The 18,239-nt window shown below is 37.5% G+C and overlaps 1 protein-coding gene across 1 annotated transcript in view; it reads right to left on the bottom strand.

Moving 5' to 3' along the window:
- The window catches only part of LOC126848392 (knirps-related protein-like), a 122,700-nt gene extending 105,030 nt beyond the window's left edge, over window positions 1-17,670 (bottom strand). The window contains exons 1-2 of the mRNA XM_050589261.1: window positions 17,440-17,670; window positions 16,899-16,958 (exon numbers count right to left, since the gene is read on the bottom strand). Of these exons, the coding sequence (XP_050445218.1) occupies window positions 16,899-16,931 (33 nt within the window). The 5' untranslated portion in view covers window positions 16,932-16,958; window positions 17,440-17,670. The remainder of the gene's footprint in view (window positions 1-16,898; window positions 16,959-17,439) is intronic.
- Between the last annotated feature and the right edge of the window lie 569 nt (window positions 17,671-18,239).

Genomic DNA, 18,239 nt, shown 5'->3' with positions numbered 1-18,239 from the left:
TTGCGCGAATGAAGCGTGTGGAGTGTACGCAACATGACGGGATAGAACTTAAATTTTGCAACTTTTCGCATTCTCTTTCACAATTACAGCTGCGGTGTTAACGACACGTTTTGTTCGATACAAAAGATGTTCATTATCGTCAAAGTGATGAATATCTAGTCATTAAAGACGACAAACTTGCATGTGTAAAATATTTTACTTTTATCTTCCCTCCATCTCTAAATTCGTTTTCCAGAATAATTTTACGACTGTTATTGCATATCTGCAATTCTCTCCTCGCTGCATTCCAGTGGCAGGTTCGTCGACGCGCGTCGCGTCATCGAGCCAGGAGAAAGGCCCACGGCTTACACGTCCTACGTATATATGTTAATTGCGTTAAACCGACGAAACCGCGATCAGCATAATGAAACGGACAATCAGCGAACGTTGCTCGGGCTCTCGTCACGATTTCACATTATAATGCCCCCGGTGCAACCGTGCGGTCCGCGGCGCACGGTGGCCCGCAGACCTTACGTCCCCGAGCGGCTAGGCGAGTGCATTAGATCGGGGTACACGTCGGCATGTCGCGGTCTTTTTTTGTCCTGCCTGGTGAACGAGAAAATCGCTGCTGCCTCGAGTCCCCGATCGCGGGGACGTATGTACACATCGAGCTTTACGATTGACCTCATACATTAATGTAAACGTTCCGGCTTGTGCCGACAAGTGATACAGACGAAGAGAGAGAGAGAGAGAGAGAAAAGAAACGCGTGCGCAACAAAGAGGTGGAAATAATGAATTCTTTCGCGAATCCAGGAAAGTCGGATAGAACAAAGAAAGAAGAAGAAGAAATTTGAACGGAGATAAATGTATAGACTAACCGCGATGAAGCGCCGGAGAAGTATGCGCTCGTAAAGGGAAAAGTACGCTCGTAAAACACGAAGGCTTGAGATGCATCGTCGGCGAGTAACGCTGCGGCGGGACCGTACGTTTCGGTCGGTTAAATCGAATCGACATATCGCGTGCGACCGATCACGATCGATCGACTTATCCGTCCGTCGATCGATTCTACGCAGCGTATGTATCGCATTGCAGCGATATTGCAAAGAAAACCTTATCTTGGAAGTGAAGCGACAACGTGCAACGGAATCGCGTTCTGCGAGAGCTTTCCCTCGTGAAATTCCGACGATCGGAAGGAGTACTTGCATACGTGCATGCATATACATACATACGTACGAGACGGACGTTTCTCGCAACCGGCCCATAAATCAAGCTTCGCTTCTTGCGCGCCAATCTGCGTTTGCCATTGCCATCGGGTCAGAGAGAATCTTCTCGACGCGCAATTCTGTTTGGTTACAATCTTTCTAAGCGTGAAGATGTACTTGAAGATGTCTTGAATAGTTTTTTGTCCTGTTCTAGGATACGATTTGTATGATATTATGACACGGAAATCGCGTCCAAAAAATCCCCGTCGCAATGAAAATAACATCTTCCAATTATCATCCTATTATGATTTGTATAAATTAATATTTTGATGCGTCTATTTATGTGATAAAGATGCTGCCCCGTTTGGATAATTCTCAGATCACCATAATGATATGGCATTTGAACGAAAATGATAAGAGATTTTAGACCTAAAATCTAGCTAATAATGTTGTAAGTGATTCCCATATAAAATAATAAAAAAAAAAAAAAGAAAATTTATTTTTCTGGAGATAAAAGACGATAAGCAATTAGAGAAACTAAAGAAAAATTTATGTTATTTTAGTTCAATAACAAATAAAATTTCGAAAATAAGAAATATTTATTCTCATTTTTTATGATATATTTCCATTATAATTATTTATCCCTGACCGATATATATATATATATATATATATATATATATATATATATATTTTTTATAACGTATATAAAATAAGTGTCTCCGCGACGTGATTTTACTTAGACGGCTTCGAAGGCGAGGTTGAGAACCATGATGTCATCTTCTCGCGGTGGAGTCACGGAGAGGTCGCTTTCGAGAGTTAGGCTCTATGATCCTGTACGCGTAGCACAACCGGTTGTCTTCTCTTTTTTCAATGCGCACTTCTCGCTCTGTATGCGTGCACCTGTAGACGCGCGCGCGCGCGCGCGTTTATTCATAGACGATGTGTACGACGGACGATGTGCTGTGGGCGACTTCGAACGGTCTGCACACGCACAATAGGCAAATATATGTAATTATATAAATTACGCGAGTTCACGACTTCTCCCGCTTCTTAATAATACGATAGGAATCTATTATGTAGAAATATATTTTATTTGTGGCTAAATAATTTAATTTTCCATCGTTGATCATTATTTATCCACTCACGATAATCATATTTTTATAACATTCGTGATATACAAAGTAATCGAAAGATACTCGATAACATACATACATAAATTCTCACAATTTACATATTTAAGCTCGAGTATAATCGCGAAATTATATCTTCGAAATATATTTAAAAGCGATTAAAAGAGTATATCAGACATAGAGAGAGACGATGTGTAACTTGCGTAATGTTATATAGCGGAGCGCGGCGGTTACGCAACATTTAGTAGGTATCTCGCCGAAACATTTTGTGTCTTGTTACGTCGGCTCCGATTTATTCGTAATACCATGACAGTTCGACATTTCTCCTCTTCGAGGTTCACGTCGTGTTCCAGCAAGAGCGATCGATTATTCGAGAGATCCTTTTAACCGCATCGTCGTGATTACTCGTGATAACTCGCGTCTTCTTTAGAAGGTAAATCATGATTTTATATCGATTATTGATTATCACTATCATTTTCCCGGCATTGCTGTCGCTCAACGCGTCGATTTCTCGTAATCGCCGTCGACGGTCAAGGACACACCTGACGCCTCGTTCCAGCAACGATGCTGGCTACGATACCGAATGAAGCTGACCCTTGACCTGTCTCGGTCCTTCTTGTCGCCGTCGTCTTTCCTTGTCTCTTTGTCGCTCGTACTTCTTCCGCATCTCTATCTTTAGTATCTCTTTCTCTTTCCAGGGGTAAGTGTAAGTCGAGAACCGGTAAAGCGACATAGAGTAGACTCGGTTACGACAGATCGTAAGACGAGCGTGTCTAATAGGTCGCGATAACGCGTTCCGATGATATCCTTCGAGGCGTATCGTCTTCGGTGTGGTCCGCGTAAGACGCGCGATTAAATGCCCACGTATTCGCGCCAACGGTTACTTATATCTACTCCGTTCCGTAGCCGCATGCGACTCCTCTTTGCGTATAGTAGCATTCACGTTGCATAAACGGAGGCGGATTAACGTTCATCGTGATTGCCGTGTGTTTCAGATTTATCGTGATTTATCTGCTTCTCGCGCTCTCCATCATTGCATTTTAACGACGACGATGATTCAGTTGTCGACTGAATTTAAATGTGCGTGCCGTTTTTATTAAATTGTTTATTTAATGAATTGATTTTGCGAGATTTACATAACAAATTCTATGTTTGGATTCAAATCCGAAATTCAAATTTTGTTGTAACAGCAATTTCGTTAATTAAATGTATCAGATGTATCATTTACAATTTGATTAGAACGCTTGTCTCATAATTTTTCATTCCGATTTTTTTTACAATCTCGATATGCGTACCTCGAAATTCCGTATCTTGAAACTATCTGATAAAGAAAATCGCAAGTGAATCGATCGTTTTGGACAATCTACACATTAAAAATTCATGTGAACATCGAAGGTTTAATAATGTGATTCGGGGACATTAAATCTTTCCATTACAAAAAGTGATAAGTTTGCATACTTTAAATCCTCTCTGTACCGAAAATTCATTTCGCTCGCGGTGATAATTTAGTGACGATAATTACCATAAAATGTGAAAGGCTACATTTAAGTTATGAAAGCGACTGACGCCGGTGGGTAACATTAAAACGCGCGACTTAATCGTCGGACTTGTGGCGATCAATTATCAAGATTATTTGGAATCGTATCGAGGACACGGCGTGTTAAATGTCGCACGCGAAATCATTGCCGAATATAAGGGAGATGTAATCGCGAGCGTTCTAAAGTCAATCGTAACGATTATTTTTGTAAATTTTTTTATTTTTTTTTTATTTTCCAAACTGCTTCAGAGAGAAAGAGAGAGAGAGAGAGAAACAAATAACTAATTATTCTTCGATTTAAATTCCTTTGTTTTTACTGACGATAAAAAAACTTATCGAAAATATATAAACAGATATATATAAACATATATATCTAATATGTGTTGCTACTATCTTTGAAAGATTTCAATCTTTAACTGCAGATCGGATTGAACAGACTTCCGTTGGTATTGCATAAAACACTGCATTATTAAATTTAATGTTAACCCCATGTCGCGTATTTGATTTTAAATAAAAAACTTGTTTTTTATTTAAGAACAAATATGAAGAGGAATATATAAGCCACAAGATTTTTAAACTAGAATTATTGTAAAATACAATTATGAGTGTGCATCATGCTAAATACGTATGACTAAAATAATCACAGATTATTATTTATTTATGGAAGAATAAAGGAAGTGAAATAGAGATGATGCAAAACGAACAAGAATGATTGCGGCGCATTGTGTGGAGTTCTTCAAGTCACAAAATTGCAATATGCTCCAACTACAGATCTTTTATAATCATGGATCCGAATGTACGGCTTTTGAAATCGGATCCGCCAGATATTCCTCGACCTGGGACCCAGGTTAGCGACGAGTGGGGGGAGAAGGGCCGCGAGAGAAGCGCGTCTCAGTTACAATTTGTGTTCGCACTTAAAAGAAACATTACCTGGTCGGGGACCAGGTCGAGGATAGCGCGGACGCCTCGTGTGTGGTCCTACATAACGTCCCCCGGCGATATCTCGAATCGTTCGTTACCGATTCGATTGGAGTCGCGTTCGGGGCATCTTCCAGTTGGGAGAAGGCTCGTCCTCAAGAAGCGCTGCCACTTAAAACTAGAGTTTCTCCCTCGATTTCGTCGTCGTAAAGGATACTCGGCAGATAGTAACGCGCGGTCGCTTTTTCGGAGTAGATCGCAGGGAAAGAGGAGAAAGGGACATTGACCTCAACGCTATGGCAACATTTCTGTATTGGAACGATTAAAATAGTCTTCTATTTCATATTTAAATAATTAATAATAAAAAAATATAACGCAATAAACAATAATAATATTTGATAATATTAAATAATATTAATATAATTGTATTTAATAAAAAAATTTTTAATTTTAATATTTTTTTAAATATTTTCTCATGCTTATTACTTATTCTATAAATTTACAGATACATTTAAAAATGTATTAAAACATATATTAAGTTTAAAAAATCTTTAATTCAAGGATTCCGCATTGAATCTTTTTACGAAATTAATATATTATATTTTTAATCATATAAACCAACAGAAAAATCTGAGTAGAGTCTGAGTAAGATCTTTGAAATATTTGAGTTTCGCGACAATAAAAGAATCATGTCTTACTTACATGTCTCTACTTAGTACATAAATTATATCTTTCGGGTAGCTAAACGTATAGCTTTTATGCCGCTTCGTGGGCGAGCAAGTATTTCATTATGCGTAGACAAACGTCGGCTTTTGCTCTATTATGCATAGAGTGTGCAACGGACTATAATGACATACATATATCTTAGAGAGAAACAAAAACAGAATTGCTAAGTATTATATAAATTAATTTGTTATAATATTTTTATTTTATTATCATGCTTTTTATCCACGTATAATTATTTAAAGTGTAAGAAAGTAGCAATTAATTAAGTAAATCTTTACAAGCGAAATAATTATATGTTCAAAATGAATACAAATTTGCCTTTGCGTCGATATCCACGTACAACTGTCTTTTCCAATCTTAACCGTTCCTCTTTCTTTCTCCGAACTCGTCTTCCAACAACCAAAAAAATAGTTATCGCTTCTGGACTGGTGACATACGCGTACGATTCCTACGAAATCAATGGAATTCTAAATGAGCGCTCCCCGGTCCTCTTGAATGTCCGGATAACTAATGGCGTTTCGGAAATCGGGCAGCCTAATTTGAATAGTTTTGTAATTCTCCCGCGGTTGCATCGATAAACAGCGGCTCTCAAGCTATTTAATACAAAAAACAGATTTTATTTCCAGTTTTTTAATAGATGTAAAATGATTAATTTTATTATTGTTTAATGCTTGCTGTTTGTTTCATTAATGTTTTTTATAAGTTGTAGTTTTTACATAATGTACATATAGGATATAACACAAACATGCTTGATCCGTTTTTCAGAACTGACCGTGGGAATATTTCAGTTTGTAACATGATGCCATATGGGATAGGTTAACGGCTATGGTGATCCACACAGAATAAATCTCTAAACTCGTTATTCGAAATCGCACCCAAACATACATGTTACAATTGATACGATCTTCTCTCTAGCGGATATCGCACGGTCTGTTCTTAAAATCCCAATAGAGCTGAAAAAGCATCGGGAGCCGTCTGTGATTCTGGGCGATTACATGGTTGCAATGGTTGTTCGTGATCCGCGATTTACAATCCCCACGATATCGATCAAGTTATTCGACTTGGCGCGACGAGGAATTCGAGCGGGCAGAAAAATTTCACGAGGAATTCATCGGAATGCTAGCCTATTCTCCAACATTGAGTATCCGCGAAATCGCTCGACCAATGTTGTACGTTTTATTTTCAGTTTCACAAAGCTTATTTTCTTGCTTTTGTAACTGCGCAAAGTATTCAATTTCCTTTTGCTCAATGTCAAAAAAAAACATATGTTTTTTTCGATTATATAATTTAGACAAAAAGATCTCAATTTAATAAAGAAATATTCATTCTTAACTCATAGCAAAGATTTCTAAGAATTTCACTTTCTTTTCGCTTATCTTGCGATAAACTCATTTGCAAGATATAAAAATTTATCCATAATTACAGATCATTGATGACTTACGTATATCAATCTATTATGACTAATAGTAACTAACAGACTCCAAATTTACAGATTTTGATGACGATATTTCAAAATAGTGATTTTTTAAGAAGTAGTATAAAGAAATTGTACTCTATAATCTGTTTTAAATTATAGTTGGTAAACAAGCATATATTTCAAAATTGATAGCTTGTAAGGCTAAATTGAAAGTAATCACGCTATTTTGGATTTAAATTAATACTATCGTGAGCTCTAATATCGCATAAAGTCAATTTTATGGAGAGTCGCAACGATTAATAAATGCCAGATGACTTCTCAAGGAGACTACATAGAATTTCATAATATTTTCTTACGCATTCTGTTCGCGTTACAGTACCGTGATTTTTATGGTACGCATGGGATAGCATGTATCTTATAAAGTGGCACGATGTTGTATGGAAAAGCGAAGAAACCAGAAATGACGACGTAGTTGATGGCGATGAACAAGCGAACGTCTTCTCTGCTTTCGAAATCGAATTATTTATTCTCGGAGCGATGCGATATTGGGACGACCGATCGTAAAATTCGAGGCGAGCCTGATGGATCTTAAAGTTCCTCGGTTTTGTCCTCCGTTTTGGTGGGGACCGTGGGGCGCGCGGACTGCTTCGGATAAGGCCCCGAAATTGATGGCGAATAACGGCGTTAAATCCCGACCAAATCGCGCATAATTGGAGTGGGTTACCGCGCTATATGTCAATCGTGCGTATCTGTACGATACGCACGCACACATGCGAGCGATCGTGTATACCGTCGCCGATCGGATTCTGCGTTTGTGTAGCGGTCGAGTAACGCAATACGGAGATTAATAGCGAAATTATACCATTAAGTAGACTCTGCGAGTATCCGACGCAAGATAAAAACTCGCCCGCTCATTTGAATGCCACGTGGGAATTTGTTGATCGGATTAGTAGTCAGTTTATATGCCATAGTTCAAAATTATCGCTGATCGCTTACTATTCTTGAATCGATATTTATTGAGCCGAGCATTGAGTTTGTTTGTTTTTTTTTTGCGATACGTAAAAATATCGTAAACAGTACGATTAATTTTCTTTATTTTAATTGAGAATAAAATTAAAATAAAATCTTTCCATCCTCAAGAGAGTCACGTATTAAACATATTCCGTGTATTTCGAGATCAAATAATTCGGATAGCAATCTTTATGTATCGGCTATAAAGAGAAAAATCCAGCATTAATATGCATTTCGTGAGAAATAAAAGTATCGAATTAATTTATTCCGCCGTTATCACCGTCGGCTGCTGTAGCCAGCGTCGTTCAACAATCCGCCGAATGAGATACGAACTCGGAATGGGAGGCTTTGCCGGTGAGATCGTCATCGTATATATCTATTGGCTCTTTAAATGTGCGTCCAATTACCGATGGGACCGCCTTGTAATACGAGCTTTAATGTTCGCAGCGGCTTATTAGCCGCGAAGAGAAGAGCGACGAAATGGGGAGAGGCCTTCCTACGCGCGGAGGCAAGGAATGAGAAAAGCGATGAGAGAGTACGAAAGAGACGATATCCTGAGGAAGGTAAAGATCGATGTGGGAAAGACAGAGGGGAAAAAAGAAGGAACTGGTATTCGCGTGACGAGCGACGGACGCTACTGTCTGGTATCGACAGATCTATGGGACCGCTACCAGTTTTTCTCATCGCGGCGATCTCGATCTGACGCCGATCATGCTGCGTCGATTTCCGCGTGCGGCATGATTGCGTTTAAGAATCGCGCGTCGACGACGGTTCTCGGAAGCGATCTCGTATCAAATTTTTCTTCTGTTGTAAGGAGATACATCTCGCGAGGTTTTAGGTGACATTTGATATTGAATTATTTTTCTTATTCAAGATATACGACAAATTAATGTGTCTTTATGAGAGAACGATTTTGGCTATTTCTGAGCTCACTAAAAAGTCACTCTTGCGAAAATGTTAATCGACTTATTTCAAAATAGCATCAAAATGCACGTCAAACAAGTGCACGTGCCGCACGTTTCGAAAGTCGTTTTGGGATCAATATCGGCAATTCATTTGCAAAGTGGCAAGGTTAATCAATTCCGATGATTTAATTTAACATATGTGTTCTGCAAAATTACTAATGAACGTAAAAACAAAGATCTGAATTAATTACTTTCAAGGCGAAGGAGATGCGACTTATTTCTTAATTTAATCAGAAATCTTGCGCGAATGCGAATTACTTTAGCAATAATAATAGCAATCATCGCCGCGAATAAAATGTAATATAATTATAAGATCAACGTGTGAGACGAAATCCGCGGGAAAAGCGCATCCGCTTTTATATTACAAAGTATTATAATATACAGGGTATTCCAGATCAAGTTAATAAAACTTCAGAGTTTTTATAAATTAAATTTGAAACAAAAAAATTCCTGTAGATATAGTTCCAAAAATGCTTCATTAAAAAGTTATAGCTAATATATTTCCAAAAATCACGTTTTTTTTTTATGATTTTTAAAACTTCAAAATCCTTCATTCATTAAAAAAAAGGTAACGAAATAAATCCGTTGGATAATTAAATAACAAATAAATTTGATAGTCTTTGTATAAATATTACATTCATAATACAGACATTGCAAATGCAAACATAAAAATGTTCTGATTAAATTTTTATCATAATTATTTAGAGAATTTATTAACTAAAACTTTTTAACAAAACGTTTCCGGACCTATGTTTATGCGATTTTTTTTGTTCCAAAATCAATTTTCTGTAAGATCTTAAAGTTTTATTGATCCGACTTGGAACATCTTTATACTAATATTTAAGAATTAATTATACTATCTCTCTCTGAATTTTTTGTTTTTAATTGCTTTAATGTAAATAAGATAAATAAATTTTTTACATTTTCTTTAAAAAGTGATTTAGCTTAAATATACATACATCATTCAATTAAAAATTATATTATAGATAAAAATCATAACTATGAAATATGATTTACGCATATCAGAATCGATTCGTACAAAGTGCTCTAAATTTGTGCAATAATCGATTTATCGATTGGCTTATTGAGTTCGCCGTTGTTTCCGCTAAGCAATCGATATGCCCGACGATAACATCGTCACGATACAAGATATTACGGTCGATGATCGGTTTTGTAAGCCAAAGGCGTAAACGGCCTTCGTCGTTGTCGCTAATCGCGCGCGACATGATATATAATCCAGCAAATTACTGAATTTGCAATGAATATTTAATGCTCCACAAATCACACGGTGTATCGCCATTTGCATACGTCCGATAAGCCCCCGGCGTCTGTGATGTAGTACCCGCGCTGAAATATCCGTGTGTGTTACCGACCTGTTATCCGAGAATTAGTAACTCACCGACTAGTCGGCCAGCGTGCGCACTCATAAATCGCGCCTAATTAATTGAATCAACATATCGGCGAGACGTGTAATTCGAGTCGCGCTGCTCTTGGGGAACTTTTCGCGGCGCGACATCGCCTCGGAACAGCAGCTTCCGGACGTCTGGACCGCGCCAACAGTTCTCGCAGAGATTCCGTCTCCGCGCGTTTCATTCTCTGTCTCTCTCGGATAGCCACGCATCATGTTTCGCTCGCTCCGTTACGAGCGAGTAGGCGATCGCGGGCCTACCTACTGCGCGCGGCCGCGATTTGCATCTGGCGCTTGTTAGCCGCTCGAGAACGATTTTCTCAGCAGTCATGAAAAATCGATCTAATCTCCGCTGGGTGCCTTCTCGGATCGCCATCTGCCAGGTAAATTACGACAGTGCGCGTAGACGTCTCGCTCGCATACGTGGCAACCAGGACCACCGTGCCGCTATTCGCGCCGCGAATCGAAGCAATTTCTCGTTCTGCGATTATATTCAATGGTAAATATCGTATACATAGAATAAATAGACCGAACATTTTCTGATCACAATGCTTTAATTAAGGACTAGTTAAAAAAGGAGAGAAGATGTAACTAGCGGCGCTTTTTTTCTCTGTTTGCGCCTATGTGGTGACATTATAGCAAAAATTATAGTAAAATTGAAATTTTGACATATCGATATGATCGAATGTTCAACTGTTTTAGCTGCCCCTCACTTTCTTTCCTTTGAGGAAGATGAAATTTGTCACTATGTTTTCCCTTTCCTTAGGCTACGTCATCGATGCTCTCGGTCTATTATTGTACAATATGTGCATGATGAGTATATAACTTTAATAATAGCAGCAATAGGGTCAAGGTAAAAACAATCAAGTGGGAAACTGGGGAACAATGCGCGGATATAGATGCACGAATTTATTATTGTTAAATTTTATTAATTAATGTGCATTTAAAAATTTATTTTTAATTCACATTAATTATATAATTAATTCACATTAATTTATATAATTAATAAAATTTAACAATAATAAGTTTGCGCATCGATACCTGCGCCGTGACTTTTATCTGCCATTTTTCCACTTGATGTAACTTTAAGAATGTATCATGAAAAATATAATAAATAAAAGAAATTAAAAAGTATATGACGGAATATGTGTGTGTGTGTGTGTGTGTAATAGCGTCTGCTGTATTAAGCTTATATCCGATCGTGTAAGAATCTCTGGCTGAAGCAGGCGCTACTCTTGCTCGGCGATATACATATGTGCAGATTCGCGATATAATATAATCAAGCGAGAAGAAAAAATACGTTGACTCATCGACTCAAAGGAAGAACTTCATTTCTTTCACCTGCTTTCTCTCAGCTTTATAGTCAATTAATCACGGGGGACAGCTAGCTTCATTCTCGGACGAGAGCGAGGCGTTGGCGTTTCGCTCGCGATTATGAACGCGCGAAATTTTACGAGCCATTATCGGCGCACCGTTTATTAGGAATCCCAAGCAGAAGCGTCTCGCGGCTCGAGAGAGCTCGTTCGGGCGCGCACATTACTATTGCAACGGAGATGAATCGTATTCCCACAAGACACGTAGAGGGATTATATAACCTTTGATCTTCCTTACAACGGTTCATCCATTGTAGAGGTTCTTTCTCCGAACCGCGGGCGCAGGATCTAAATTATTGCTTAGAACTTTCTTAAAGAGCGTAGATTATTATTTATCATCGTGATTTACGCAAATGACCGAACATTTTGAGCCACCAGATGTTTGCGTTTAATAGTTACGTGAGGCATACGCACGATCATCTTGTAAGTAACGTTATTGGATAGATCGATATCATATTCTACATCGTTTAACATTATAGGTGATTCGCCTTTTAACCCAACGGAAGGATGATATCTTTCTAAAAAAAGGCACACGTTGTTGCGCGATAGAAATCTTAAGTAATCACAGAGTAATGTGCCTGCATTTACCATTTAATAATATATTTTACTATTTAAATCAGATTACTATTTATTCCACTTTATTTGCGAATAGAATAATGATCGGTTGTCAATGTAACAACTTATGATTTCCGATAGCCGAATATATTCACTATCATGTATAGTTTAATAATATTAATTGTTTTAGAATTTAATATATAATGTGGCCATTTTTTACAAGAATGCAAATAAATTGATATATATGATGAAAAATGATAGAAAATTTATCAGTGAGATATCTATTCCGTAACTAATTCAGAGAAAGCGAGAAAATCCTTCATCGTCAATATCATCATCATATGATGGTCATCAAATCTATCTCTTTTTTGGTTATCATCAATTGCGATATACCGGAACAATTTTGATCCTCGTGCAGATACGTGTAGGAATAGAATAACGCTGGTCACTTGTGTGCACGTGTATTTATTTATGTATGTGTGCGTGTATATGTGTACAGCGATTGGTAAGCGGGTGATGACCTAGCCACGATCGGGCCATCACGTCCATGGCGTGCTCTGGCCATCCGTCGACTCGCTCCATATAATTTGGAGCGCTCACGTGACCCCGAAACAACCGGGGTCAACGCCACATTTGTAATCTTCGAGACGCCGGCGCGACCTGTTCGCACGTTGTTCTTGCGACTATTATCTGCGCGGCAGGTACACGACGACGACGACGACGACGACGCGACATCAATAGCGGCAACGACGATGCAGCCAACGACAATGACAACCCGGAACACCGATACACGCTTGTCTAAATCGATGTATATCCGGTGCGAACGAAATTGCGATTTGGGTTAGACACGTTCATCTTTGCGATCTACATGCACATATATGCTATATTGAAAATTTTAATAATAATGTAACGAGCAAGTGGTTTAACATTAAGTGCTATAAGAAAATATTAATTTTAATTATATTTTTTTCACGTGAATTTTTGTTAATTAAGTAATATTTAAAACGTACTTTGTTTTATTCTAACAAATTTTATTAATAGATTAAGTCTTTTTAATGTCATGATATGCCATTTATCTTTAATTGTGAGTTAAGATATTTATTTAACGATCCTATTTGACACATATCAATATATCATTTGTATTATATATTATGTCGTATATATGTATATCAAAAGTACATCATCACAATATATTATTATCGGAAATTATAGGAAATTAAAATATTATATATAAAATACAATATAGAAATAAATCTCGCTATTTATATTCTTGATTAAAATTTTACGCTATATGCAAAGAAAATATTAGACACATTTCTTAAGAATAAAAGCGTTTATTTCTTTCACGATATGTTACATTGTGTGCATGCTTTGATATCACAGATACGCACACATATTCCGCGTTGCACATACGGTCACGCAGAGAGGTCCTCGGAAAGATGCACGAGTCGCGCCATCCAGGAATCCTCGATCTCCATAAGAAATAAGGAGCGGGTCGCGCCGGTGGGAGCAGCAACAAGAGCGTGGAAAAAGAACTGTATGGTCATCCCGAGAATTCCTCGGAGACGGCGCACACACACACACACTCTTTGGCTGCTCTATATATATTTCAACTAGACGGGGACATATTTCGAAGGCGTTCTATTTATTTATTTTATCCGTTCGTGAGGCGCGGGGCGAGCGCCGAAGTGGAGATTAAATTCCCCCTACATACTGCGATCGCGCGGGAGGGTTAAGTTATGCATCTCGGTCGATCCCTCCCTTTCCGTCTCTCGACCCGGGCGACTTATCTTCGAGGCATCTTCTTTCCGCTCGTACGCTTACGTACCCGCAGCGCGGCCCGAGAACCGCTGTTCACGGAGGGAATGCCTTGCGGTCGCCTCGTTCACGTCCGTAAATCACGGATTAAATAAAATAGCCTACCCGCGCGAGTCAAATGAGATGTCAGCGCCGGGCCCACCGCCCTCGCCGAGACCCGGACCAAATTATTCTCTCACTGACTCCGTCGTCCTCTCATCGTTCTCTCCTCGCGCTTTCCTTGCGCCGGCAACAAGGACGATAGATGCATCCGGTGTCTCGCCATCCAATTTAACGAGATTGCCCTATTATTTCTTTTGAAATAAAAAAAGCTAACTAAAGCTTAGTCTCTCGGTCCTGTAGTTGTAAATATTGTTGTCATAGATGTAGCCAAGGCATACGGATTAAAGTATGAAATATATGCCTATTGCTCTTGAATTCGATCTTGTCTCCTTCGAATTTTTTAATTGTAAGAAATTTCCCCTTCGTTTTTTGTTCTGTATAAATTATATTTCTTAACAAAGAAAACTCTAAATTTAATTAACTTTGAAATTGAAAGGGCTGCTATAAGAGATATAAGAGAAATTTCATAATTTATATAAAAATAAAATGCTATTACAACTATTATACGTACGTATTGCATATAATTAATGAAATAGTCTTATACATTATTAATCTTAATTGAACGCAAGCCGCTATAAATCGCCAAACTACGAGCCCTTGACGCGCGTTAAAACGATTTTATGAATATCTACAGCGGGAAATGGTTCTCGTCAAAATTACGCCATTATCAGGCCCTGACAGCAACACGCGGCCGATCGCGACGGTATTCCGCTCCGGCCGATTAAACGGCTGAAATTATATCTTCGAACGCGGCACGGGATGCCGTCACGTATACATTTCGCGCGGGTAGATATTCTATACATGCGATCCGAGGAGGTTGCTCCGGTCACCGTGCGAAAGCTATTTCGTGAGCGTAGCCTCACCCCCGCCCGCGCGGCCGCGTTACACGGCAGCGATATGGGCCCCGATCGACGCAACGCTCACGAGTGGCGTGTAAGGACGACTTGTTGTGCGAGTCGTGTATCACGAGTGCCTGCGGGTAACTCGCGGAAGATACTTCCATCGTGCGCGCGATCGCTGTAATTGGAGCGGTCGGCACTTGCTTTCGCACGGCGCGCGGCGACCTTAGCCGCGGTGTCGATGAGCCAGCGATTGGCCGCGTGACCTTCCAACCGCAAATTTTTTTTTTTCTCTTCACGTTGGAGTAGACGGTCGAGAGGAATCGTTTCGTGTCGACAACTCGGATGATACGACTCTCAGCTGATTTCCACGTCTTGCGCGCGACGTAAACATGAAAGGATCGATGATTAGGAGAAGAAATATCTGATTACTGACGGTTACATCAATGGCGTATTAAAGTGTCTCGCATTTTCGCACGATTACTTCGGGGTAACAAACTCTTTGCAAACCGCAGGTTTAAACGTAGCGCTATATAAGTGAATTATGTTTCGCGATCGTGAGGATTCTTATTTTCATATTATAAAAACGAAGATTATGTTTATGTCAAATTACACGGATTAACAATAATTTAGTCACGACTACGAAAGTCTAACGCACGTGAGAGAACTCTGCCAACGAAGTGATGGCGAATGGTGACACGCCAACACCGTTCTATATCTTTCATTATATTATTTACAGTCACTTACATTGTATAATCTTTGTCACTCATAAATACGTATGTTTCTCTCACACGAAAATATCCCGAGAATCAAAAATCGTAAATCGTTTGATCCACTTTTATACATAAAACGAAGAGAAAAAAAGAAAAGTGATGACCTTCATTCAAGAACTTCGTATCGTGAAGGAAAGGGAGAAAAGAGTGAAACAGGGATGTGATGCAGAGAAAAGGAGAAAGACAGGGGGATGAAAAAAATCTTTTCGCCCGAAACCCGGCAAGAGTGAACAGGAGAAAGAACGATGGGAGTTATGACGATACTTCATCGTAAAGATGAAGGCGCCTCCACTCGTAGCTGCTCCTTTAGTCCGAGAACGGCGTAACCGTCCAATTGACTCCCGTATATACCGTAGAGGAAGCATGATTCAGCCTGGCCTACCGACTACCACGATCGCTACCGCCGACGACTCGTGATGCTCGTGACCCGAGAGCCTCCTCCGTATACGACGATTCTCCTTTCGACGATTGATCGTCTCGCGCTATCGATGTGGCACGGTGCGCCAGGATTTTGCGGATCGATACATCCCAATTGTTCAATTTTTCGATCGTCAACAGAATCAAGTATACTTATGGATTTGCACATTTTAATCCAGTATTGTTCGATATATTGTAATATTATTATTAAATAATTGTCTTACTTCATCTTTATATTAATAAAAGAGAGTTTTAGAAAATGAAAGAATTATTGAAAATATGAGAATTACAATAAATTTGTAAAATATCTTTAAGGTCTATTAAAATTATGTTCTCTGTGATAAAAATAAATGGCTAAAATCTAAATGACATAAAATTTTCTGAGAACTAACAATGTTTTATTATTATGTTCTTGTAATGTTCCTAATTTTTAATATATTTTTTTAATTAATTTCACAAATATAGTTAAAGATAAATTTTCTTTTATTGTGGGAAATTTTTGAAATTCACACTAATTGCATATTTTGACATGAAATGTGAAAAGGAACTGTTAAAAATGTTTAACCATTTAAATGCACAAGAGAGAATATCACAAATTAACGTTGATTCTTTTTCTTGGAAGGTTTTTTTTTCTAATGTTTTTTTCGCAGAAATAATCATCAGAAATATTATTTCCACAATTCCACGTGTTCAAGAATTTGAAATAAAAAATAATTATCACTCACCGGAATATGCGCAATGATAGGATTGTAGTGCATTACGTTAATTGTTATAACGTTGACGTTCTGTAAAATATAAATGTATTTTTATATAAAATAATGCTTAAGATAATTAATTGTTTAAAAAATAATTCTTGAGAGCAAATCGTATTTTTATCTGTCTTTTATATTTAATATAATAAACTTACATATAATTTTTAAAAGATAAATTATTTTTAAATATATATATATAAAATATTTTAGATTTTAATGTAATTTAAAAAAATATTTTATTTATTACATTTTATTTAAAAATATATTTTTAAAATATGTATTTTTATATAAACATATATAAAATATATTTCACCCTTGTGTTTAAAATTTATAAAATTTTTAAATTATTCACATATAATAATTAATTATTTTTATAAAATTTTATATTTGATATAAAACTTATATTACACAATAATACAAAATTTATCACTTTAACTCGAAAGTGTTATAAATTAGCTTCTTAATTAATAAATAATAAAATAAATTATCAATAAATTATCTGTAAATTACTTACTCCATTGTTGTTTCGCTGTTGTCTTCCCCAGGTCTCCTCCTCTTCTCTTGTTAATTTATGCGATTAGCTCTGCTGCACTTTCGTGGCACTCACTCACGATAGTACGATTAATTACGCGTACATTAATCAATTGATTACGACTTTACATGTTACACTCTCGATATCATTAACATCTGAGACACATTTAATTATATTGCGATTTGTAAACAACGATCCCCTTGATACTCAAAAATGGCGCGGCAAAAGATTGAAAAATTCACAAATCGGCTATTGACATATCGTGCAATATTACACATTATTTAATAGTTATTTAAGATGCGATAAATGTACGAAAATATATAATTAAAATACAATATTGCTCATTCAATATCAAATACAGTATATATAACCTACAAAATCAATGTATTATTTCTACTTTAAATGAATGAACAAAAATTCCCGCAAAAAAATTATTTCGATAAATATATATAGCTTCCACGCATTTACGAATTGCATTAATCATTAATTAGAATAATCACTTTAAATACAATCGCGTTTAGTATCTTTCAGTACTTATCGCGATCAGTTAATGCGATTTAACACACGGAGGAATTTACACAACTTCCTACTCACTCGGATCTCGCCGCGCGAATGACAACAAAGTCTAGAAAAAAGTGTAAACAAGAGCGCGCTCTATACATCGAGCAAAAGTCGCACGCCGAATTTTCATAAGTAAAGAGAACAAAATATTTATAACTACATATTCAACTAGATAAGATTCTTACATTTTTGATAAATGGAAAATGAAATTCGTTGACAAA

The sequence above is a fragment of the Cataglyphis hispanica genome, chromosome 3 (genome assembly GCF_021464435.1).
Source record: "Cataglyphis hispanica isolate Lineage 1 chromosome 3, ULB_Chis1_1.0, whole genome shotgun sequence".
Taxonomy (NCBI): Eukaryota; Metazoa; Arthropoda; class Insecta; order Hymenoptera; family Formicidae; genus Cataglyphis; species Cataglyphis hispanica.
This window is presented reverse-complemented; position numbering and strand designations above follow the sequence as displayed.